General features: G+C 36.0%; 1 protein-coding gene across 1 annotated transcript; it reads left to right on the top strand.

Moving 5' to 3' along the window:
- The first annotated feature begins 331 nt into the window (after positions 1–331).
- On the top strand, positions 332–25,149 carry adam9b (ADAM metallopeptidase domain 9b). The gene is made up of 22 exons (XM_067369948.1): positions 332–389; positions 1,520–1,629; positions 1,712–1,788; positions 1,874–1,943; positions 2,066–2,142; positions 4,701–4,884; positions 4,972–5,034; positions 5,126–5,197; positions 5,365–5,534; positions 8,432–8,519; positions 9,897–10,027; positions 10,684–10,855; positions 11,892–11,981; positions 16,001–16,196; positions 16,354–16,459; positions 18,121–18,304; positions 18,559–18,645; positions 18,799–18,904; positions 19,006–19,147; positions 22,385–22,508; positions 22,828–22,874; positions 24,859–25,149. The coding sequence occupies exons 1-22, from the start codon at positions 332–334 to the stop codon at positions 24,914–24,916; spliced, it is 2,412 nt and encodes an 803-aa protein (XP_067226049.1). The 3' UTR covers positions 24,917–25,149.
- Positions 25,150–26,322: the final 1,173 nt, after the last annotated feature.

Raw genomic sequence — 26,322 nt, 5'->3', positions numbered from 1 at the left:
TACTATTTTTCAATCATATATTGATTTAAGCTTTTTGAGTAATACATTTACACGTCACGATAGCCTACTTAATATTTATAATAATATTACATGTACAAATGATGCATTTGTGTGTGTATGTATGTATGCATATTTGTATAATTATTTACTCACCCGCTTATTTAATGCCAACATGTTTATCTATATCACTGTCTTTAGCTATAAATACACAATCCCTAAATAGTTGCGGGCCTGAAAGAAAATAAAAGAATGTCGCTCCACCTGTCTGACTGCTCGTGCACGCCCCTCTTTCGTGCTCACCTGAGATCAGGCGTCAGTACAGGGAAACATCATGACGCGACATGTATACATCTCCATTCTCATCATTACAAACTTCGCGATTTGTCCAGGTAAGAAAAATCCACTCATTTACATTTGTTTTCTTACTGTTGACTTATTACACACAGTGGTCCTGAAGTCAACCGTATCACCATACAAAGAATCGTCGTGTTTACCCAACAACAAACTACAAAACTACTACAAAAAAGTCAGTATTGGATTGTATTAATAATACAGGGCTAATAATATATTGGTAGACAGTATTATACTTAATATCATTAGGTTTAATTAGATTATTAGTGTTTTGGTCTTGTTTAAAAATAGCTCAGTTTATATCGTATAACACAGTGTAGCAAAAAACTACATGAAATCACTAAAACTGTATACTGTAAAAAATATAGTAGTAAAAACAGTAATATTGTGAAAAATATATTATAATCTAAAATAAGTGTTTTCTATTTGAACATAGTATAAAATATAATTTATTCCTGTGATAGCAACGCTAAATTTTCAGCAGCCATCTTCAGAGTCACATGATCCTTCAGAAATCATTTTAATATATTGAATTGCTGCTCAAGAAACATTTCTTCTTATTATTATCAATGTTAAAAACAGTTGTGCTGTTTATTTAAAAGTTTGGGGTAAGATCTTAAAAAAGAAAGATAGAAATTAATACATTTATTACTCATTAATTTGATTCAAATGACAGTAGACATTTATAAAGATACAAAAGATGTCTACTTCAAATAAATGCTTTTTTAAAAACTTTTTGTTCATCAAAGAATCCTGAAAAACATGTATCACAGTGTACACAAAAATAATAATCAGCAAAAACTGTTCTCGAGATTGATGATAATAAGAACTGTTTTTAATAATTGAGCACAGATAATAATTGAGCACTAAATTACAATGATTTCTGAAAAATCATGTGACACTGAAGATTGAGAAAATCCAGCTTTGCCATCACAGGAATAAATTACATTTTAAAATATATTACAATTTTATTAAATATCACAAAATTACTCTTTACTGCATTTTTGATCAAATAAATTCAGCCTTGGTAAGCAGAAGAGACTTCTTTCAATAGACAATATACTTCATCAAAATCAATTTCTGCAAATGATCTAACTTCCATATTTAGTTAGTTATTCAGATATTCTTTCAGTTGTGCTGATTTGCTGCTTTTATTATGCCTTCATAGTCCAGACCACAGACCAGACGTCATATCTGAAGAACTATGATGTTGTCAAACCTCAGCTGGTTCATGAGCGCTGGAGGAGAAATGCAGACCCCTCACACACACCTGCACAGGTAACATCACTATTGTGACGGTGTCTGGAAGTAATTATGATGTTGTTCTCTCCCTGATTTAAAATTATGTGTCTGATTCCAGGATAGACATGCTGATAGCATCACATACTCGGTCATGATTGATGGCAGTGAACGTATACTGCATCTGACAAAAAACACGTAAGAACTTTGGAAGTACTTTGGCTGAAATATTCTGTCTTTATTTAATGATTTAAAATTATAATTTGATCTCTTATTCCCACAGAGACTTTATATCGAAGAACTTTGTCGTGTTATCTCATGATGTACAGGAGAAAGGGAAAGTTGTAAGACTTGTTTTTCTATTTTAGTTTAATAAAAGAGACATTATCCACCACCTACTTTACATTTATTTTAGTGTGATTCAGAATGAGGAAATGGAAAACAAGCTGTACTAATACTGGTGGTTTTGTTTCAGGAGCATTGTCACTATCAAGGGTATGTGGAGGGTTATGAAGACTCTCTCGTAGCTCTCAGCACCTGTGAAGGTCTCAGGTATGTATGCTGCTTACGCTTTCGCTACCTAAAATGTAGTCATACTAGTTTGTTGGGTGCCTCATCATTTATTAACTTAAAAGTTGTTACTGTGCTTGCAAGGCAGCTCCGTATAAAATTCCTCTTCTTTATTGGTGTAATTTGTGGGAGGGACTTTTTGCCAGCGTCGATAGTGTTCCCACTTCTTTTGAGTGCTTGCATGCCGCTGTTATGATCAGTGGCGGAAGGCAACCGTTTGTCTTGGCGCTCGTGTACACTGCGCAGTCTTCACACAGATGAGTGCTGATGAAAAGCAAAAGCCAACAAATTATTCAGCTTTAACCTACAGGCTTCCTTATTTAATTTATTTGCATACTGAATGGTGATTGGTCTGTTTTTTCTAACAATCTAGCTATCTTTACAGTGCAAACAGATCATTGCATTTTGTGTTGATTCTTCAATCTAAAATGTAAACTTAACTTAAACATTAACACTAGTCTAGAAGTTCGAAATATGAAAGGTGTTTTGCATCTCTAAGTTGAACTAAGTTAAACATGTTCTGTTGAACATGACTGTACTTAAAGGAGAATTATCATAATTTCGAAATTAACTTGACATTTTCCCTTTAGTTTATATTGATATGTTCCTCTGACCTATTCAGAAAAAATATGAGTATTTTCTTTGCACTAAGTGAAAATAGTGGCAGATACTATTTGAATCTCAGTGTATTGTATTACATTGTAAAATCATATGCCATAATAACATCTTATTTAGTCTATATGGTTATATTTATTAAAAGCATAAATTAATCCTGCCTTATTGGGATCTGATCTTGTCCCTGTCCCTAACACTTACCCCTACACCTACCCACTACCCCTAACCATATTGAACCTGCTGACCAGTAAAGGTGTAATCCAGGAATGGGAGCCACAGTTTTGAGCGTGTTAACAACTGCTGCATGTGTGGCGGTCAGTGTTGTTCAGACATCACATCTGTTTTAAATTATAGGCCTATTAAATACCCATTAGGCACTTTATTTCTGCTTTCTGAATATTTTTAACCCTTATAGGATCTTTGAGGTCTTTTTAGACCCCAAACGACATTTGCTAAAATAAAAAAGGTACTCTTTGTCCAAATGACATGAAACTTTGTACAATTGTTAACACTTTCTAGATCTACAAATAAAAATAAATTAAGTGATATCTTGTTTTTTATGTTAGTGTAGAAAAAAAAAGTCACACTCAGGATCTTTGGGGTCCCCACAGACCCCAAGCAACAAAATGTAATTTTGTAACAAAATAATTGTTTTTTAAAAAAACAAATGTAATTTTACTCTGTTTATTAATGTTTTTACTTCATATTTGTGCAGTTTTTGGAGGATTTATCTTATCTTTTAAATTTATATAAATTAATAAATTGTTGAGTAGGTTTTTATACAAAAACAGCTTTTTATGTAAAATTCATGTTATAAAAGACCCACATGAACTTTCATTGATGGGGATAACATGGATAATTTGACATGGTTTAGTGTAAGATTTTTGCCCATCTTTTGGAAAATGCGGTTTTAAAACTATCACTTTTACCAGAAGACGGCACTCCACTATTTGCTATTTTACTAACTGAAAGACAAAGTATTTTTCAGTTGGATTTATATCTAAATATTATGAAATCACAGTTATGACAATAAAAATTACGTTTTGTCAAAGTTTAGAATTTTTTTGAACTGGGAAAAAAAATAAGTTTTTCAAAAATGTTGATTTTGAGGATGAATTTTGTCTAAGTGGGGTCTCATCATAATGTAACAATATTGAAAAACTGATTTTTTTTTTATTAATATATATATATATATATATATATATATATATATATATATATATATATATATATATATAATATAATATAATATATATATTATTTTGTTACAAAATTACATTTTGTTGCCTGGGGTCTGTGGAGACCCCAAAGACCCTGAGTGTACTTCCCAAACAAAGACCGCACAAGGGTTAAAATAAATGCCTCTCAGAGGTGATATGATAGGAAAAGCTTCTATTACTTCATTAAAAGCTACACATTAGCAAAACTTTCTGCAAGATTTTATTATTTTTTTACAAGAACAGCTCACATAGAAGTCATTTTCAAACCAATCAGCTTTCTGTTGGTGAATGCAGTGAATTTACGTGACAAATCTGAACACTAACAAAAGCTGCATGGGGAACTTTTCCTCCCTCACGCCAAACTCCCGATCGCACAGATTTCTATTAAATGACTGGATTTCAGGCACAAAATTTCACAGAGCAATGGTAAATGTGACCGCACCTTTATTCTCCACACCAGACAGGTTTCTTTTGTCATTTTGTCTAGCTCAACCTGTCATTGGTGGACGGAGCTAGTGTAAATAGCCTTAGCCAACAAGATGGGCTATTTGCACAAAAAGTCAAATAGTAACTTCTAATAAGAGTAAGACAAGTCATATCAAACTTTTATGTTCAGTGTTAGCTGTTAATGTTTTTTGAGCTATAAAAAAGTGTCTCTCAAACATTAGGTTGTAACTTGGTGTGCTGTTGTGCACTGTGTTTCAGGGGGGTCATTCTCGTCGGTAATGAAAGCTATGGGCTGGAACCCATCTTTCACTCCAAAGCCAATGAACACCTCCTCTTCCTGTTGAAGGACAGTCAGTCAGAGCCATTTGTATGTGGAGTGGCCAATGAAACATCTCCCAGTGAGGACCACTCCCATTACGCTGATATGTCCATGTTTTTACGGGTTCGAAGATGTTGTATTGTCTTTTAAACATTTTGATGTTCTACAAACACAGTATTTGATATTACATTGAATTTATCGAATCCACAGAAAAAGCGAAACTTACCTCAGACCAAATATGTGGAATTGGTATTAGTGGTTGACTACCAAAGGGTGAGTTTAAGCCATTAGAAGCCTGTATTTTGGGAATAGTTTTTTCATCATTATACAGCTGATTCTGAAATTTGTGTTTATCTGTTCTCAGTTTGTCTTAAAGAACAGAAATACAACTGCTGTGCGTGATGAGATGGTCCAATTGACTAACTTACTGGATACGGTGAGAATTATAGCTGTAGATAAAGTTATTGTTAGGATAAGCTGAACCCTAACCTCAGTCAATAATGTATTAAGGCTGTTGTATTGTATTTCAGAGCCTTTCTTGTGAATGTTTGTTTATAGACTGATGTAATGAAATATTTGTGGCTGTTTCCATGTTTACCCTAGTACTACAAAGAGCTAAATATCCGGATATCACTGATTGGCTTAAAGATCTTTGACAAGGAGAACCCCTTCAGTGTGGAAGGCAGTGCTGGGGAAGTGTTGGGCAGGTTTGTGCAGTGGAGGAAATCAGATCTGTTACCTCAACTTAGGCATGATGTGGGACAACTCGTTGTGTAAGTACTCCTATTCAATGACGTTTTTGATCATTCTTGAGCTGCTAGATTGTGGTTATGATTGTTTCCTGAAGACTCCCTCATCTGGCATTTGCAACCCAGGCTCAGTGGTAAAATATGTCTGTGGTGACATTTGTGCAAAATGATATGTCGCGTCTTGCATGTTTCGCAACACTTTTAATGTGAAATGTGATGTGTAGCTAAGTAGGGTGACCCATACTCTCTAGTATACTCTCTAGAATCTCTCTTCCCTCATTTGAACTGTCCTGTCCCCTCTGTCAAGATAAATTGATTTTAATGATGAAATAGAATAGACTATTTGAAAAATAACAATTGCCAAGTGCATAGGCTTTCTAGCATTGCTATCTATGTGAGCTACCAAGCAAGTCTGATATACACTTTAATACCAAAAGTTTTGGGACACCTGCCTTACGTCCACATGAACTTTAATGACATCCCATTCTTAAACCGTAGGGTTTAATATGGAGTTGGCCCACCCTTTGCAGCTATAACAGCCTCAAATCTTCTGGGAAGGCTTTCCACGAGGTTTAGGAGTGTGTTTATGGGAATTTTTGACCATTCTTCTAGAAGCGCATTTGTGTGGTCAGGCAGTGATGTTGGCGAGAAGGCCTGGCTCGCAGTCTCTGCTCTAATTCATCCCAAAGATGTTCTGTCAGGTTAAGGTCAGGACTCTGTGCAGGCCAGTCAAGTTCCTCCACACCAAACTTGCTCATCCATGTCTGTTCCCACAAATTTGGGAGCATGAAATTGTCAAAATGTCTTGGTATGCTGAAGCATTAAGAGTTCCTTTCACTGGAACTAAGGGGCCAAGCCCAATCCATGAAAAACAACCCCACACCATAATCCCCCCTCCACCAAACTTTACGCTTGGCACAATGCAGTCAGAGCCGTTCTCCTGGCAACTGCCAAACCCAGACTCGTCCATTGTATTGCCAGACAGAGAAGTGTGATTCGTCACTCCTGAGAACACGTCTCCGCTGCTCCAGAGGCGTAATGCTTTACACCACTGTATCCGCCGCTTTGCATTGCACTTGATGTTGTAAGGCTTGGATGCAGCTCGTCAGCCATGGAAACCCATTCCATGAAGCTCTCTACGCACTGTTCTTGAGCTAATCTGAAGGCCACATGAAGTTTGGAGATCTGTAGCTATTGACTCTGCAGAAATTTCTGCGCACCGTGCGCCTCAGCATGTGCTGACCCTGCTCTGTGATTTTACGTGGCCTACCACTTTGTGGCTGAGTTGCTGTTCTTCCCAATTGCTTCCACTTTGTTATGATACCACTAACAGTTGACTGTGGAATATTTAGTAGTGAGGAAATTTCACAAATGGACTTATTGCACAGGTGGCAACCTATCACGGTACCATGCTTGAATTCACTGAGCGCCTGAGAGCGACCCATTCTTTCACAAATGTTTGTAGAAGCAGTGTGTATGCCTAGGTTCTTGATTTTATACACTTATGGCCATGGAAGTGATTGGAACACCTGAATTCAATGATTTGGAGGGGTGTCCCAATACTTTTGGCAATATAGTGTATAAGAAAAGCCACACATATGGAGCTGGTTTTGTGATTCAAATATCAAAATGTATTATTTTACAAATGATGCACTATGGTAAAAGTGTTTTGAGGTCATATTGTGCAAGGAACCACGCAAAAATAAGTCTTTATTGATCGATAATCTGCCCCTGTAATCATAATTTTGTGTGAAAAAGCAATAAAAGTTGCTGCTGCTTTTAACTGCCTCTAGTGTTCACTTCAACTGGAAACTGTGATGATTTGTATGTATTGGTATGTGTTTTGAGTTTTGAAAAAATGTAAGTAGAGGCACATTTTTCCAGTGAGCCTGTGTTGGTCATTAGTAAAACCATTGGTCAAATCAGTTGAATTTGACATATTTGGCACTTTTGCGTTTTGCCGAACCCGCAATGCATTAAACCAGCGTAGCGTCATCGTCTTATTAGATCACAAACTAAAATTGTGCATTACTGCTATCTATCACTCATCTTCCCGCTTTAGAGTTCACTGAGAAGAGATTGTCTGATGATTATGTAAAGGACATATAGGAGTGGCTTGATTTCACATGAATGGACTAGTAAAGGTTACACTTTTGTATGTAATTTATGCAAACCAAAGAATAAAACGCTACCAGCATCGAAGACTTCAAGAACATACAGTTGAATAATAGCTTTTTAAATTGATTATTCTGCTCCATTGCACTCTCTGTATCAAATGCCAATTTCTAAGCGTAGTTACAATGATGACCCACCATAGTTTATCTGTCCCGCCACAGTTTTGTAATGAACCTAAAAGATCACTAACGTTGTGTTTTGCACCATTGCTTTGGCAAAGCATCTGTCAATCAAACAGAAAACAAAATCACAATATAGCTTATTGCTCTTATCACATGGCAAAGGCTGTGACCTCATTAAATTGGTTGCTGCGGATTTCAGAACGAAGCAGCTCACAGTAAATTCTGAAAGCTCCATTAAGTAGTTTCAATTTAGCTGGCTGCTTTTTGATATTAACTACTAATGTAGCTAACTACTTTTTCAGAAGGGTGGCTTGACTGTATCTTAAGTACTTTAACGTATGAGTAGTTTTAGAAGGCTAAACTACAGTTTTAGAGTAGCTTCCCTAACACTTTGAATGTTGTACATCCGGATTACATTCATACTACAAAAAAATCATGCTATATAGAACATACTTTTTTAATGACAACAAAGTAAGTACTCATTCAAAAGAAGTGTCTTCTCAGATAGTTATGTATGACCATTTAATTTAATTTGTCTTGGGTCTCAGAGATGATACCAGATGTTGTTGATACCAGACCTGTGTATGTTTCATGTAACATGATCTGTGTCTCTGTTTCTTAAAGAGGTTCAGGAGCGTACCCTGGAGGTGTGCTCGGCATGGCCTTCGTAGGGACTGTGTGCTCTGTGAACAACGGTGGAGGAATCAATACGGTTAGAACATTTATACTGCATCGGTGATCTTTACTATTATAATAAAACTATTGATTATGTTAGAATGTTCTTAAGTATTCTGAAGCCTTCAGAGGTGACAGTTTTCTGAAGGCAGTAATCTAAAACCTGCATGTTTTATTGATGAAAAGGCATGTTTGCAAACTGGCTGCCTGAAGGAAGAGAAGCAATTACCCCTAAAAAGGCTATCATAATTGATAATTTGTACTTTTTTTTTAGCAAGTAAAAAGACTTTTTAGTATTGTTGTACATCCTCATTCAGGTTGTTGTTGTTGTTGTTGTTGTTTTTTTGTTTGTTTGTTTGTTTGGTTTTTTTTGTTGCTTTTTTTGCTTTTTGCTTACATCAGGCTTTTAGGGCTGGGCAAAAAAAAAAGATTTTTCGATTAATCGTTTTTTAAAATATGGTCGATTTGATATCGATTCTCAAAAGCCATGAATCAATCTCTTTTTCCGTATTTATTTCCAAACATTGAACATAATATCTGATTGACATTAATCTTATTACTAGTCTTCTCCACTATATATTGTCCTCTGATTTACCTAGCATGACAGTGCGGACCCTGTCATTCATTCAGTGCTGAATATGGTGGATACAGATGCGCCTTTTAGCGTGAATGGCGTACCAGACAGTTGAAGGAACTGTCACTGTCCCAATCGGAAAAGTGCTGCATGGTTATGAAAGTTTCTCATTTGTATGCGTTTTCAAGCTTTGCCAATTTAAGCATTCAAGCACAAGATGACGCGAAAGAGAACTCGAACGATGTGTAAGAAGTTTTGAGCGCTGTCTCAGATGTCTCCTTGTGTTTAAACAGACAAGTTCACACAAATTTATCTCAAAATGGCCACATTGTCGAGTATCCTAGTAAACATAGTCAGTTATGGCTTAAGTGAATGTAAACAGTAGAGAAGGACAATGCATCTGTATCAATAATTTGGATCCGTGCATCTCTTAAAGTGACAGCAGCCTAGGGTTGGGCTGATAGATGATGCCATCGTCCATTGACACGATGTTGAGCAAGCATTGTGTTTTTTTTTTTTTTTTCCCATCCTGATTAGGTAACAGTAACATAATAAAGTTGTTTACGATCACAATGCAAATTACATTCAAAACCGTTCAATGCTGTTGCTTGTATTTTAATTATTTGTTCTTTATTTTTATTAATGACTGTTTACTTGTCTTTTTTCTGATTATTATTTCATATCAGACTTTTCAGGGTTGAAGCTGTTAACATGTGACCAAATCTTTATTGAAATATTTATTGCATTTCATTGTTTTAATTGTCTGTGCTTTCACATACATTTAGGTGTATATAATTTGCCAGTCTCTAATCTCATGTCTCCTTTGTTATATCATCACAGTTTAGTAACAACAATCTGCAGTCGTTCTCTACGGTGGTTGCTCATGAGCTGGGACATAACCTGGGCATGAGCCATGATGACATCAGTGGCTGTAACTGTGGTGGGAAGTGCATCATGGCATCCACTAATAGGTCAGTGTTGTTTCATATAAATCCTTCATTAGTGCAACTATATGTGTGAACATTTATATATTTATTTTTGGCTCTATGGAACACAAAAGAAATTCATATAGGTTTGGAATGACATGGTGACCGAATTTTACTTTACTTTACTTTACTTTACTTTACTTTACTTTACTTTACTTTACTTTACTTTACTTTACTTTACTTTACTTTACTTTACTTTATCTTCTCTTTAAGTTTTAAGTATGTTAAACAAAACAATTTGTTAAAAGTAATACAGAATTACAACAATACCAATGGTTACCCTTAATATGCCAAATAGTTTTCTGATTATATTTACACATTGGTTTTTAATCGATATAATGTTGTTTTCTTGATTAATAATAAATACCAAACAATTAATCAAAATAAGTAAAACAATAAATAGTTAAATAATAAAGTAAAATATAATTCTAACATGAAATACTTTTTGACTTTTTAAATGCACATCTCTAGATGCATATTTAATATGTGTCTTGTTTGACTCAGAAATGCATCTGCATATGAAAGTAAAATGGGTGAAGAACATTTAATTTTGACTTTAATAAGAGAAAACCGTAGTACAAAAACCTCTTGATTTCCTACTGACCTTGATGGTTTGATGTTGTGTTTGGGTGTGAATGCAGTGGAGGGACTAAATTCAGTGACTGCAGTGCGGACAACTTTGAGAGGTTGATTCTGCGAGGTGGTGGGGTGTGTTTGAGGAACCAGCCCTCTCAAGACAACATCATCACAGTGCCCAGGTGTGGGAACGGAATTCTGGAGAGTGGAGAGGAGTGTGACTGTGGCACACCTCAGGTATTTTTTTAAAACTCAGAGGCTTAATGGAACGCAATCAGGACTTCAGTCTTCTAGTTAGGTTTTTTTTATGTTCCCTTATCAATATTTAGAGTTATAATTAATTATATTTCCAATGTGTTCAGTTTCCAGGCACTTTTATTCCAAAAACTAATTTATTACACACAATTTATTACCCCATCCTATTCCTTTATGCTTTATTATTTGTAGGTTTCTTTCTTTCTTTCTTTTTTCTTTTCACTAAAAAGTGAATCCAAAACATTTCGATCACCCTCTTGGTGGCTGGCTACAGTATAGGTCATTAACACCATCTTCTCCATGTAATCAAATGGGATGTGAGCAAAACTAAAAAATCAAATATTTTTTTTTCCCCCTAAGATGGTTTCTGTCATTTTAGGTAGTTATCACTCTGATGTATGTTCAAATATAATTTTTTCAAATGACAATTAGCAAGTTATTTGATGCCATGAAAACGGGGAGTAATGTCCTGATTGACAGATGAGCTAGTACAGTGCCCTCTACTAATATTGGCACCCTTGGTAAATATGAGCAAAGGTGGCTGACATATTTGACATAATTAGTGTTACAGTTGACATGAAATCCAAATGGACCTACAGTAATTTACTTTCTATTTGTGCATATTATTAAAAAAAAAAAAAAACACTTATTTTAATAATAGTTAATCAAAATTTAATAGTTTGATCCACTTTTGAACATGATCCTTTTCTGTTGAAGCAACCAGAGATGTGTGAGCAGGAAAAATAATATTAACCAATACCATCCTAGCTCAGTTTACAATATCAAATTCTCATGATGGATAAATCTATAATCCACAAAATCCACTGAATCAGAAGTTAAATGGGTTTTGATTGTCATTTCATGTTTAGTGTGACCTAACTGGTTTTCCCATTTGTTTTTATGATCATTGATCATTTAAAACCTAAAGGAATGACTAATTAAACTGATTTGCTGTATGACACACTACTGACCTTTTCAGTCTTGCTGTACTGAATGTAATCTTTCTTTTGTGTTGCAGGAGTGCAATAATAAGTGTTGTAATGCCGAAACATGCACCCTCACTAAGGGCTCGGCCTGTGCCGCAGGAAGCTGCTGTGAAAACTGTCAGGTCAGATCCCTCATCACACACATACATGTTGATCTAGCTATTTATATATGAACATGCTAAATACTTCTACTGTTTTATATAAAGCTAATTATAATGACTACAGACTAAGCCAAACATTAAAGGTGAAATACGTATGATTTTTTTTTATGTTAAAACACATTCTCTTAACACAGCTTATCATACATTGACTACTATTAGAATGCCATTCATGAATTTATCTTCACCTAAAGTGTCAATATTGAGCCTCCCAAGCACCCTCAAAACATTAAGAGTGGTCCGCTCAGATTCGTCAGTCTTTTTCCAGCACAACCTATAGTGAGAGTTTGGGGCGTGGCTACTATATCACATGGAGCCAGAGGGTGTTTAGCTGGTGTGTGGGACCATGGCTGACACGTTACATGGAAAAAGAATTCAGCTTCAGAAGTGCAAGCCAAAATTCACTGCATTTAGATCTTCAAAGATTAAAGGTGCCATCAAATGAAAAATTGAATTTACCTCGGCATAGATGAATAACAAGAGTTCAGTACATGGAAATGACATACAGTGAGTCTCAAACACCATTGTTTCCTCCTTCTTGTGTAAATCTCATTTGTTTTAAAAGACCTCCAAAAATTGTTTAAAAGACCTCTCAACATAACACTGACTGTTATGTAACAGTCGGGATCATTAACATTTATGACCCCAATATTTGCATATGCCAGCTCATGATCAAGGCATCAGACAAGGGCAGCCAGTATTAATGTCTGGAGCAGTACAGCTGAATCATCAGACTAGGTAAGCAAGCAAGGACAATAGCGAAAAATGGCAGATGGAGCAATAATAACTGACATAATCCATGATGTCATGATATTTTTAGTGATATTTGTAAATTGTCTTTCTAAATGTTTCGTTAGCATGTTGCTAATATACTGTTAAATGTGGTTAAAGTTACCATCGTTTATTACTGTATTCGCGGAGACAAGAGCTGTTGCTATTTTCATTATTAAACACTTGCAGTCTGTATAATTCATAAACACAACTTCATTCTTTATAAATCTCTCCAACAGTGTGTAATGTTAGCTTTAGCCACGGAGCACTATCAAACTCATTCAGAATCAAATTTAAACATCCAAATAAATACTATACTCACAGGAATCGATGCATACATGCAGCATGAATGACGAACACTTTGTAAAGATCCATTTTGAGGGTTATATTAGTTGTGTGAACTTTGTTTATGCTGGTTAAGGCAGTCGCGAGCTCGGGGTGGGGGAGCCAAGATTTAAAGGGGCCGCACGCTAAACGGTGCATATATAATTATAGCTCAAAATAGGCAGTTAAAAAATGTATTTAAAAAAAATCTATGGGGTATTTTGAGCTGAAACTTCACAGACACATTCAGGGGACACCTTAGACTTATATTACATCTTTTGAAAAGGGGTTCTAGGGCACCTTTAAACGGCTCAAAACATGTCAAAGCGAAGTGGCATTGTGAGAGAGGCTGCTCATTCTAGAGCCAATGTGTGGAGCTTGATGTTCAGCTCCCCCTCTCTGGACATAATAGCTGGAGTTTAAAGGTCCAGCCACACCCTAAAGGCCTGGGTATACTTTGTTTTCTGCATTTTTTCTGGACTGTCTCGTGCACAGTTGAGCATGCAAGCCTTTCGAAGTAAACTCTCCTTTGGCCATGAGCGCGGAAAGACATGTTGTCTGTCTTGTGGATTTTGTTCTGAAACACTCAAATCGCACATGCGCTGTTGTATTTCTATTTGGCTCAAGTGTTCAAGTGGGCGTGAAGACCACAAGTGTGCATAGAACTCCTGATTGCTCGATGGGACACACTTATAGTCTTGGAAAAAATGCAAGCGTTTACAGCTTTTTATTATTGTTGTTGTTGTTGTTGTTGTTATTATTATCAGTACTTTGCATTTTAAAATACACTTCTAAATGTCTGTTCAGTGGTGGCTATGCAACTAACATAAGACACAGTTTTAAAATTGTGGTGCTTCTTTAAGTGATAAAAAGCAGTTGCAAATGTTGTACAAAATACACATACACACTTTGCATCAATAAAATGTGCAACACTTTATATTTTACTACCAAATTATATGTAATATATAATTAATTTAACTTACAGTCATATGTTTTCCTTGACATCTTGCGATTTCTGGGTATGCGAGTTCCCGAACATAATGCCTCGAATGCCGCTCAGAAGTGGTATTCAAGGTATTGTGGGTTTAGTGTGCATTAAGGGCACTGCACTTGGGCATTTTTAAGACACTGGACAGTCTTGCGCACTTACTTCCTGTCACGTACACAAGCTCTCAAGTGGCCAAGACCGCAAGTGTGGGTACTTGGACAAGGCTAGTAAGTGGATGGCTGAAGTATACTTTGGGCTTAACCTTACCCTATCTCTAAACCTAATTAGGATAAGCTCCACCCATTACGTCCAGACAGGATGTCACACAATGCAACACACTACAATGGATGTTTCAATATCATACAGCATCATCATGAACCAGTTCAGAAAGAAAGATATGCTGGTTTATGACATTTACTTTGATGTGTAGAGAGCCTCAAACAGTTGTGGCTCGTCATGTCAAAAATGTGCCCGGTGCAGATTCTTTGGTTGGGTTTATTATAAGCGAGACACAGAGCAACAAAATTAAAAGTATTCCTAATATGCTGAACCTTTTAAGTAGCCTAATTTGTACCTTTTAAAGGGTTAGAAAATTCTGTCATTAATTACTCACCCTCATGTCGTTCCACACCCGTAAGACCTTTGTTTATCTTCAGAACACGTTGTGCCTCTCCCCCAACTCAAACATCACAAATGCAGCTCTTATGAGTTATTTTCAAGGCATGTCTTAAAGGGTTAGTTCACTCAAAAATGAAAAGTCTGTCTTTATTTATCACCCTCATGTCGCTCCACACCTGTAAGACCTTCTTCATCTTCGGATCATAAATTAAGATATTTTTGATAAAATCCGATGGCTCAGTGAGGCCTCTATTGCCTGCAAGATAATTTAGACTTTCAAATGCCCAGAAAGCTACTAAAGACATATTTAAATCAGTTCATGTGACTACAGTGATTCAACCTTAATGTTACGAAGCGACGAGAATACTTGTTGTGCGCCAAAAAAACAAAATAACGACTTTATTCAACAATATCTAGTGATGGGCGATTTCAAAACACTTCGAAACAAATTATTCGTAAAGCTTCGAAGCTTCATGAAGCAGTGTTTTGAAATCACCTTTCACTAGATATTATTGAATAAAATCACCCTTCACAAGATATTGTTGAATTATTTAGTTTTTTTGGCGCACAAAAAGTGTTATCGTCGCTTCTTAAAATAAGGTTTAACCATTGTAGTCACATGAACTGTTTTAAATATGTCTTCATTAGCTTTCTGGGCGTTAGAAAGTCTAAATTAACTTGCTGTCAATGCAGGCCTCACGAGCCATCGGATTTTATCAAAAATATCTTAATTTATGATCCGAAGATGAAGAAGGTCTTACAGGTGTGGAGCGACATGAGGGTGATAAATAAAGACAGACTTTTCATTTTTGAGTGAACTAACCCTTTAAGACATGCCTTGAAAATAACCCATAAGAGCTGCATTTGTGATGTTTGAGTTGGGGGAGGCACAACGCACGAAAGGGGCGGTTGCAAGGCTGTCATGTCGTAGGCTGTAATGATGTGTACGACAAAGGAGATGAGTTAAAAATGTTATTTAATAAATCCACAAACTGAACAGAACACAGTGAAAATTAAACAAAAACAGACTACACATTACAGTGCCACTAGTGTCGCAGAAATTTCATACTGTACTTCACCTTTAACCCTGAAAGAATGATTTATTTCTACTCATTTACTTGTACTGCAAAAAAAAAAAAATCCTTGATAAGTCATTTATGAATATCTTATGGTCCAGTACAAATATCTTGACAAGATACATATATCTGTAAAGCAAAATTATAAAATTATTTATTCTTAAAACAAGTGATATAAATGTATAACACTGGCTAACTGTGAGCAGATCAACGTGGCTGGCACACCCTGCAGACCGTCTGTCAACCCCTGTGATCTGCCGGAGTTCTGCGGTGGAGCGTCTCCATTCTGTCCAGCAGATTTCTACATCATGGACGGCCTCCCTTGTGCCGGTGACACAGCCTTCTGCTTTGAGGGCCGCTGCCAGACATTTGACTACCAGTGCAAACAGCTTTTTGGCTCAGGTACTTCTCATTGTAGAGAGTTTTGTCTCAAACATACTGGGCGATCATGTGTCACTTTCTGTCTCTCATTATGCGGCCAAACATGCTGCTTTTTCAAAAAATGATACAAAGCTTGTTTTGTATGGTTGAATTTATGTGTGATTTTTCTTCTTTGCAGCGGCAACTAAAGCAGATGATAAGTGCTTTAGTCATGCTAATACTAATGGCAATGAGTTTGGAAACTGTGGATACTCTGGGTCTACCCCGAAACCTTGTGAAGTGCGGTGAGTACCTCATTTCATTTTCATCAGCCAAAACATGCCTGTTTTACATCATTAAAAAATACAATTATGGTTAGTTCACCCAAAAATGAAAATTCTGTAATTTATTCCTTACCCTCATGCCGTTCCACACCCGTAAGACCTTCGTTAATCTTCGGAACACAAATTAAGATATTTTAGTTGAAATCCGATGGCTCCATGAGGCCTCCATAGCCAGCAATGACATTTCCTCTCTCAAGATCCATAAAGGTACTAAAAACATATTTAAATCAATTCATGTGAGTTCAGTGGTTCAATATTAATATTATAAAGTGACGAGAATATTTTATGAGCACCATTTATCGAATCTGCTATTTGGAGCGCCAAAGTCACGTGATTTCAGCCGTTGGCAGTTTGACACGCGATCTGAATCATGATTCGATACACTGATTCATTTGTGCTCCAAATCTTCCTGAAGCAGTGTTTTGAAATTGGCCATCACTAAATAAGTCATTATTTTTTTTTTTTTTTGACGCACCAAAAATATTCTTCTGGCTTTATAATATTAATATTGAACCACTGAACTCACATGAATTGATTTAAATATGTTTTTAGTACCTTTATGGACCTTTTAGAGAGGAAATGTCATTGCTGGCTATGGAGGCCTCTCACTGAGCCATCGGATTTCAACTAAAATATCTTAATTTGTGTTCCGAAGATTAACGAAGGTCTTACGGGTGTGGAACGGCATGAGGGTGAGTAATAAATGACATTATTTTCATTTTTGGGTGAACTAACCCTTTAAGCACTCTTTTGGCAAGTTTTTTTTTTTCAAGATTTTAAGTTTTTAAACCATTTCCACAATATTTTGAATTCCATATTGTGCTTATTTCAAATAGATACTGTTTATCAGCATTTTATTGGCCACAGACTATAGATTCCAAACTTCTTTGAAAAGACCACATAGCCTTTTTAGCTAACTTCTCAGAGAGTGTGAGAAAATATAATATATTATCAGTATTTTTTCATATTTTTTTATATCTGATGACACATTTTTAGTTATTATTCTCTTTTAATTAAAAACACCAGGGTTGATTAAATATTCGATAATTATTATATCCTGTCAAACCAAAAATTATTCTGACATTTTTGATATATTTTTACAAGTGGGTGCAGGACACTATAGTTCATTTATGTAAATGAGGATAGCAAAATAAAGTATGTAAACTGTGACATATTACACCCAAAAATGATTCATACAGTGGACTACCAGTAAAACTGATAAAAATTGGAACCAAAAATTATTCAGACATTTTGACCTGACCATGATCTGACATAATTAAGATTATTTTTTTCTAACACAGTTTAACTCTATCTATAACTATCTTGTCATATTTTATTTCCATTTTTTTTTAAACTATAGGGAATAAACAGCATTAATGAATGAAATGTTCAAGGTGTCTAAATACAATTTGGTTTGACTGTGGATATTAAACAGTTAATGAATGTGGAATTAGCATGGAAGACAAGGTTTGCAATATGTTGTTATTGTAAAATAACCCAGCTGTTTGTTTTTGTTTGTTTGTTTGTTTGTTTGTTTGTTTGTTTGTTTGTTTTTTCCCCATTTTGCTTTGTGTTCTTTATTCAACTAAAGAGCTGTGTAAATTTATTTTGTCTCTTTACAGAAACGCTATGTGTGGGAAAATCCAATGTGTATTCGATAGCAACAACCCACCGTTAGGAGCGACGGTCAGTGTAGTAAAATTAGAGGGGGGCACAATCACCTGCATGAACGCTAACTTCGGCCTGGGCCCAGATGTGCCAGATCCAGCCTATGTCAAAACTGGCTCGGTCTGCGCTGCTGGAAAGGTATTGAAAAAACAAAGTTGTTCGTTTTGTAGAGTTTTAAACTTCTACCTGTATTTTATCATATAAAGAGACAATTAGCTTGAATGAAAGTTAGACTATAGCACAGATTTATGATTCTGAATGGACACTAGAACCAATTTTAAACCGTGTCCTCCATAATATGTACTGTTTGCATTTGCTTTTAAATTTGATACTCTCATTTTATTATAATCTATAACTTTTAAACAAACAGTTGAGTCCTGTATTTCTCTCAGGTGTGTTTGGACTTTACGTGTTTAAATTCTTCAGTTCTGGATCAGAGTCAGAAATGTGATGCCCAGAGAAACTGCAGCAGTAATGGAGTAAGTTACTAACTACCTTTTCTTTTTTAAAATCCATGTTGGTCTTTGGTATTTATTTGAATCAGTGCCAGTTCCACTTAATGTAGAGAACAGATTTCACTATATAAATCAAGTCTCACCCTTTTTTTTTAATAGTGTGTTGTTTTTGCACAGGTGTGTAATGATCAGTTCCATTGTCATTGTAACAATGGCTGGGCTCCACCCAGCTGTGACAAAGCTGGCAGGGGAGGAAGTATCGACAGCGGCCCTGCACAGATCGGTAAGAGCACACTCATACTGTCTCACTCTCTACATAAAAAAAAACACACATTGACACTTTTAAATGGATGCATCATATCTTTTAAACTCTTTCTTTTTTAGATTACTCCCTGAGAGATGGACTCTTGATCTTCTTTCTTCTGGTGGTGCCAATTTTGGTGGTCCTAATAATCGTTTTGCTCTACGTGTTCAGAAGAGACAGTCTCAACCGCTGTACCAAGGGTTGTCCGTCCAGACGCCAAAGGTCCATCACATACTTCAGAGTTCAAAGTTGTTGGATCGCTGTTCATTTAATTGCTTTCTTGTCCACGTTATACGATGGATCAGTGACAGGGATTCACACATTACACAACATTTCAATAGGTGGAATCACCGACAATTCTGTCTGGTCTACAAACTACATTTCACAACCAAACACACTAGAGAACTAGTGACATAGAAAATAAATTAAGATCATGTGTGAGCAGTGATGGGAATAACGGTGCTATAAATAAACGGTGTTACTAACGCCATTACTTTTTTCAGTAACGAGTAGTCAAACAAATTACTTTTTCGCCGAAAAAAAAAAAATGCCGTGTTTCTATAATTGAGCTCACTGAAGCGGTTTTCATCCGAGTAGGCTCTCTCTCAGCCATAGGACCTGCAATGTTTTTTCTGTGTGTTGCACTAGTAGTTGTTCATTTAAGCCATTAGTTGACTAATCACATTTATATTCATTTGATTTCTTTAATACTGGAGAGAATAAACCATAATAGTATTTACGTTGGCTATATAGCACCATATGCCATAAAGAACCGGTAAAAGTAATGATTATGAATGTGACAAAAACAGTAAGGAGACATTTTAAGTGTTTATTAATAAACTAATGATTTTTTGAATCCGTGTCAGCTAAAAAGATGAAGTTGACATTGCTGACTGTCATCATCTCCGTGGACGCGCCTGGAGAGAAAATGCTCAGTTCATTCATTACATAATCGGAGAGTAGCCTATTTCTTTTCATTTTAAATTATTTAGTTTAAAAGTAGACATTTCAAGCTTTCTATAGATATATTTCTCATGTCTGTGAGGCAAGCAGCTGCTGAGTTTCGGTTCATTTAGCCTATAAGATGCGCTCCAGTTCACATGCAAGTGATCACGCTGGCGCCATGACTATATTGTCATGATTATATTTTCTGCTATATTTGCTTTTTATTTATTAAATCCAGGCAATTGGTTGATGAAACATTGATCAAAATTAAGATACAATTTTTACAAAATGAAATCCACTTTAAAGAAAGGCTTTCTACAACTCAAAACTTAATGAAGTGGTCAAAATCATGTCTGACCCACTCCATGTCTCCCGAGATGTTGCGCATCTTATGATGTATCCTATCTTACTCATGTTGTTCACTTTTCATAATCAAATAGATAAATTCAAAACATAACATTAAACAAGTAATAATTTATTTTTTAGACGTATTTAATATTGGGGGCATCCAAGTTAATTGACACATGTGATTTATTTATTTATTTATTTATTTTTAATAAGTAATGCAGTAGTTACTTTCCCTGATAAGTAGTTACTTTTTTAATGATGTACTTTTTTAAAGTAATATGCCCAACACTGCGTGTGAGACAGGAGTTCTCACGGAAGACTGGAAGTTTGTGATCTATATTGTCTGTGCGTCGATTTGCAGCGAAAAAGAAGGGTAACACTTTGGTATGGGGAACACATATTCACTATTGACAATGACTTTTGCCACAATAAACTCTTAAATTACTGCTTAATAATAATTAATAGTTAGTAAGGTAGTTGTTGTAGCATTTAAGTTTAGGTATGGGGTAGGATTTAGGGACATAGAATATGGTCATGCAGAATAAGGCATTAAAGGCACAATATGTAATTTTTCGCCACTAGAGGTCTCCTTTTCAAAACAAAAGCATAGCTTGATGAAGCTGAGATTAAGCGCGGAATCACGGGAGATGTCATCTTCACCTCACAGCCAGCGGAAAAGAATCCGATGGCACTCGGGCAGAAATCATATTCTAGGATGAGATTATTAACGTTACTGTAGTATGAAGCAGAGCAGTGCAGAGTGCTGTGGGAGCTGAACGAGGCCGCTGGAGCGGTTGCTAAGGAGAGACAAGCGCGACACACGGCTCGAGAGCAACAAAACTTTTATTAACGCCACAGTCGCCGCTTCCGCTTCTTCACGTCAAGCGTTTGTGGGGTAATGCAGCACTGTTTTATCATATTTGATACATTTGAGCGTGTTTAAAAATGACACCAGCTCTTCTCTCAGATCATGTGAACGAGGAACGATTTGCCTCAGATTCTGGCATTTGTCGGCAATTTCCAAAACTGTCGGCGAGTGAAAATCAGGGATAAAATCGTGTAGTGTGTACCAGCCATTCTTTTTATGTTACTTCAGTCTTGGAACTTGCATTTTATGTTCCATCTTGGATGTTGTAATATTCCATATTTTATTAGAAAAATCCGGTAATGGCACAAGCACAGCCACAAAATACTGCTGAAGCAATTGCACCTTATGCTGAAAGACATAGACCAGTAACATTTTCATACTTGCAACCCACGGTTAAAAAAAATCCCAAAGATTCTGCTGCTGCGAAGAAAACATACACATTTCTTTTAAATAAAATCTACTGTTACCATTGCTTTCTGTGAAAGGATAAAAACATCATATATTGATTTTATTAATTCTGCACATTCCGTAATGAGCCTCAAGCTGACTTCATGTGACTGACTGACTTCATTTAAATACACATAGCGTGTAGTTCCTCATTAAAGGTGCTAAAGAGGATATTTTCGTCGACTGAGAAACCAAAGACTGTTACTGAGCTTTTGAAAGAGCGCATGCGTAAGAACAACCCCCCAACTTTAAAGGAACGTCTCCCAAAACTCGTAAACACTCGTATTGGAACATGTGTGTTTACCACCGGCATTCGCTGTGTTGTGTTAGTGGATTCATTATGTCGGACTCACCGCAGGTAACTCATAATCTGCAGTTGTTATTCCTGTCTCCGGACAAAAACATTGCATGCGGTGCCTGTGGAGTGTGGAAAGTTACTGGAGCGCGCAGCCGCGCTCATCTCTCACAAGGAACGTCATGGCAGTGATTGACAAGCCAGAGGGCCAATCGTTTACACGATGATCGCGAAAACGATTGGCTGATGTTTTTAAGGCCCTACCTTGTGCACAGATGATGTATATTAATATTATTCCTTTCAGTGAACCTAATAAATAGTCTTTTATCAGTTAGTAAAGACAGTTTCAAGTAATATTGCAAAAATGTGTAAAACAAAACATCCTCTTTAGCACCTTTTAAGTTGGATTGCGAGTGGCATTTACAAAGATGCAGGTAAAACATTGCAATGCAACTGATTAGTGATCTCACCCAGAGACAGAAAGTTCATGTCAACAAACACAGAATAAAAAATGTTTGAAAATCTTCTAATATGTTGTTTAATATTTTTACAACAGGTCAACTAATGCAGCAAATGGTCCTTCGAATGCCCAGTCAAATGTGGCAAACGGCAATACAACAAGCGTGTCTACTCCACAGTCAATGACAGAGGTTCAAACAGTTTACCACTCACACAACTCTGTCATGCTGTCTCTAAGACGAGCTCATGTGTATCAGTGTATTTGTAACCCTGTTTCTATTGTTAGGGTTAACACATTTTTCATCATTATGGCAATGTATTTATCATTAATGTCTGGCATTCATTTTCACAATTCCACTGTCCTGAGAGAGCACATACATTACTCTAATGAACCACCCTCACTAAATAAAAGTTAATTTGCCTTTTTTTTTTTTTTTTTTTTTTTAAGGTGATTTTAATAATTTTAAGTAGTTAACAGTAAGTCAAATCCTGATAATCATCTTTATAGTAACTTTGCTCCACTTTTTTTCTTTCTTTCAGCCAAATAAACCAACATATCCAGGTGGTACCTCAGTAGCTCAACCAAGGTAATGTTACTAGAAATATCTAACCCAACCTATGTTTTTGTGCTCTCTATTGATTTATTTGAGGTGTCTTAAAGTCCCCATGAAATCAAATCATAATTTTTTGGCTTTTAAAATGAATATGTTAGCCTTAAGATTATCAATAAGCTTTTTAGTGTTCTCCAAAATGATGACAAAATTCACATTAAGTCTCATTTCCGTCAACGATTTTGATGATATCATTCTGCACTTCAGCTTCTCATCAGATGTTCTGTCCAGTCACATGCTCTATCTGAAACGTCAGGCCTCTACAATTTAAATAGAAGCTGCGGCTGAAATCGTGCACTTGTTTACACAATTACTATTTTCATTATGGTGAATGGCACATAGTGCACTATAAGGGGATAGGGAACGATTCAGACAGTGTAAATATGCTTTCCATTGGGGCGAATGAAGTCTGGTTCACGTTAGTGTCATGTGAACTGCCACAGTGCGCACAACATCTAAAGGTGCAATAAACTGATAGATTTTTTTTTTTTTTTTTTTTTTAATTAGATTTTTCTTACTATTATTTCATATGTTATGCTTTACAAGGTTAATACAGCTGAGACTGTCACAAGCAGTCAAATGGGGATCTGCTAGGCTGGGACTTAATAGGGTTAGTTCAACCAAAAATAAAATTTCTGTCATTAATTACCCTCATGTTGTTCCACACCTGTAAGCTTCAGCTTTGGAACAAAAATTAAGATATTTTTGATGAAATCCAAGAGGTTTCTGAAAAAGCAGGAAAGCAATTTAATTACCACATTCAAGGTCCAGAAAAGTAGTAAAGACATTATTAAAATAGTCCATGTGACTACAGTGGTTCAACCAAAGTGGTTCATTGTTATGAAGCAACCAGAATACTTTTTGTGTGCAAAAACGAAAAAAAAAAACAAAAAAAAACTTAATCAATATTTTCTTCTCTTTCCTGTCATTCTCATATTCTGTTCACGTTATAGAGACAGTGCAGCACTTCCAGGTTCTACGTCAGAACGCCAGCTCAGTATTGGCCGATGCTGTTCACGTGAGCAGCACAAAGCATGCGTATGATGCTGTCGCAAGGGCCGGCTAATAATGAGTTTGCGTTCTGACATAGAACCCAGAAGCCTGCACTGTCTCTATAATGTAAACGGCTTAGTAGAATGACAGGGAAGACAAGAAATTCTTTAATTATTTTTGTTTTTGCACACAAAAGGTATTCTCATCACTTCATAACATTAGGGTTGAACCACTGTAGTCACATGGACCATTTTAACTTTTCTGGACCTTGAATGTGGTAATTATGTTGCATCCTCTTGGGGATTAGAAACCTCTTGGATTTCATCAACAAACATCTTAATTTGTGTTCCGAAGCTGAAGTTTACGGGTGTGGAACAACATGAGGGTGAGTAATTAATGACAGAAATTTGATTTCTGGGTGAAATAAACCTTTAAATCGAAAAGCTGTTGGCTATTTTAAAAGAAAAAGACCCTTAATATAAAGTGGGTCTAAAAATGTTAATGGTGAGACATACTGTATCTAGCCATACCCAGAATATTAAAGAATTGGGCCAGTAATCAATCAATCAAAACACCCTAGAACAGGGATGGGCAAACTCAGTCCTGTAGGGCCACTGCCCTGCAAGTTTCGCTCCAACCCTAATCAAACACACCTGAACCAGCTAATCAATGCCTTGCGGATTACTAGAATGCTACAGGCAGGTGAGTTTTATCAGGGTTGGAGCTAAACTCTGCAGGGCAGTCGCCCTCCAGGACCGAGTTTGCCCATCCCTTTCCTAGAAACATGCTTAAAAACACTCAGAATATCCAAGCAAATGCATAGCAACACACTTACAACCAATTAGAATGGCAGGTGGAAAAATCTAGTTCATATGTACTTAAATTTGAAAGCTTCTTTCATTTTATTTCATTTGAGTACAATAATGTTTGAGATTGTCATCACGTCACCTGCTTCTTAAAATTACAGACAAGGACCTGGAGTCCCCAAACCAATCCCACCCAGACAGACCCAAGTACCAGTATGAAGGCATGATGTTGGACAGTTGTTGACTTAAAGACATTTTTACATTTTCCACTTTTCCAAAGAATTTGTCTGCAGCAAACTGCAAATTACTCTGAATTGTTGTCACCTTTTCTAGAATTTAAAATAGATGAAGGACCAATGCTGTTCTGAACTGGTCAGGAAAAAGTATATGCTGCTTATTGTAATTTAAAAAAAAAAAAAATGTTTACAGAGATTTATAATTATTTTCCTATATTGAGCGATGACAGTGTACTCAGTCTGAACACACCATGACAGTTAATACTTATTGCCTTCTCCTCTAGATTAAGCTGTACTATAATCCTATGAGTTCAGTTCAGGGATTCACCCAAGACATTTTGCATATTTAGTCACATTCAGAATAAAGGTTCACTGCTTTTTTTTTTTTTTTTTTTTTTTTTTTTTTTTCTAAATAATGTAATGTTCTGTTAGTAAGGTTAGCTATTTTAATTAAGTTAGTTTGATCTAAATTGTAACATTTGTAATTTTAACCACACTATATGTATTTTATATGTACCATAAATGTCAAAATGAGAATAATAAAGTATATTCTGTATTTAAACGGTTTATCTCTTGCATTGGTTTCACATGCTTTAATTCCTCAAGTATGTTATCATGAAGGTTACTGATAAAATTAGCTGAATTCATTAAAATTTCCTTATATATATATATATATATATATATATATATATATATACAGGTGCATCTCAATAAATTAGAATGTCATAGAAAAGTTCATTTATTTCAGTAATTCAAAAATTAAAAAAAAAAATAAAACTCAAATTGTGGAACTCATGTATTAAATAAATTCAGTGCACACAGACTGAAGTACTTTAAGTCTTTGGTTCTTTTCAGTGTGATGATTTTGGCTCAAATTTAACAAAAACACACCAATTCACTCAATAAATTATAATACTTCATAAGATCAATAAAAAAAGGATATTTTAAACAGAAATGTCAGGCTTCTGAAAAGTATGTCCATTTCTATGCACTCAATACTTGGTTGGGCCTCCTTTTGCATGAATTACTGCATCAATGCGGCATGGCATGATCAGCCTGTGGCACTGCTCAGGTATAATGGAAGCCCAGGTTGCTTTGATAGAGGCCTTCAGGTCATCTGCATTGTTGTGTCTTGTGTCTCTCTTCTTCCTCTTGACAATACCCCATAGATGCTCTATTGGGTTCAGGTCAGGCGAGTTTGCTGGCCAATCAAGCACAGTAACACCATGGTCATTGAACCAGCTTTTGGTACCTTTGGCAGTGTGGGCAGGTGCCAAATCCTGCTGGAAAATGAAATCAGCATCTCCATAAAGCTTGTCAGCAGAAGGAAGCATGAAGTGCTCTAAAATTTCCTGGTAGATGGCTGCGTTTGACTGTGGACTTCAGAAA

Source organism: Chanodichthys erythropterus, chromosome 19 (assembly GCF_024489055.1).
Source record: "Chanodichthys erythropterus isolate Z2021 chromosome 19, ASM2448905v1, whole genome shotgun sequence".
In the NCBI taxonomy this organism is placed as follows: domain Eukaryota; kingdom Metazoa; phylum Chordata; class Actinopteri; order Cypriniformes; family Xenocyprididae; genus Chanodichthys; species Chanodichthys erythropterus.
This window is presented reverse-complemented; position numbering and strand designations above follow the sequence as displayed.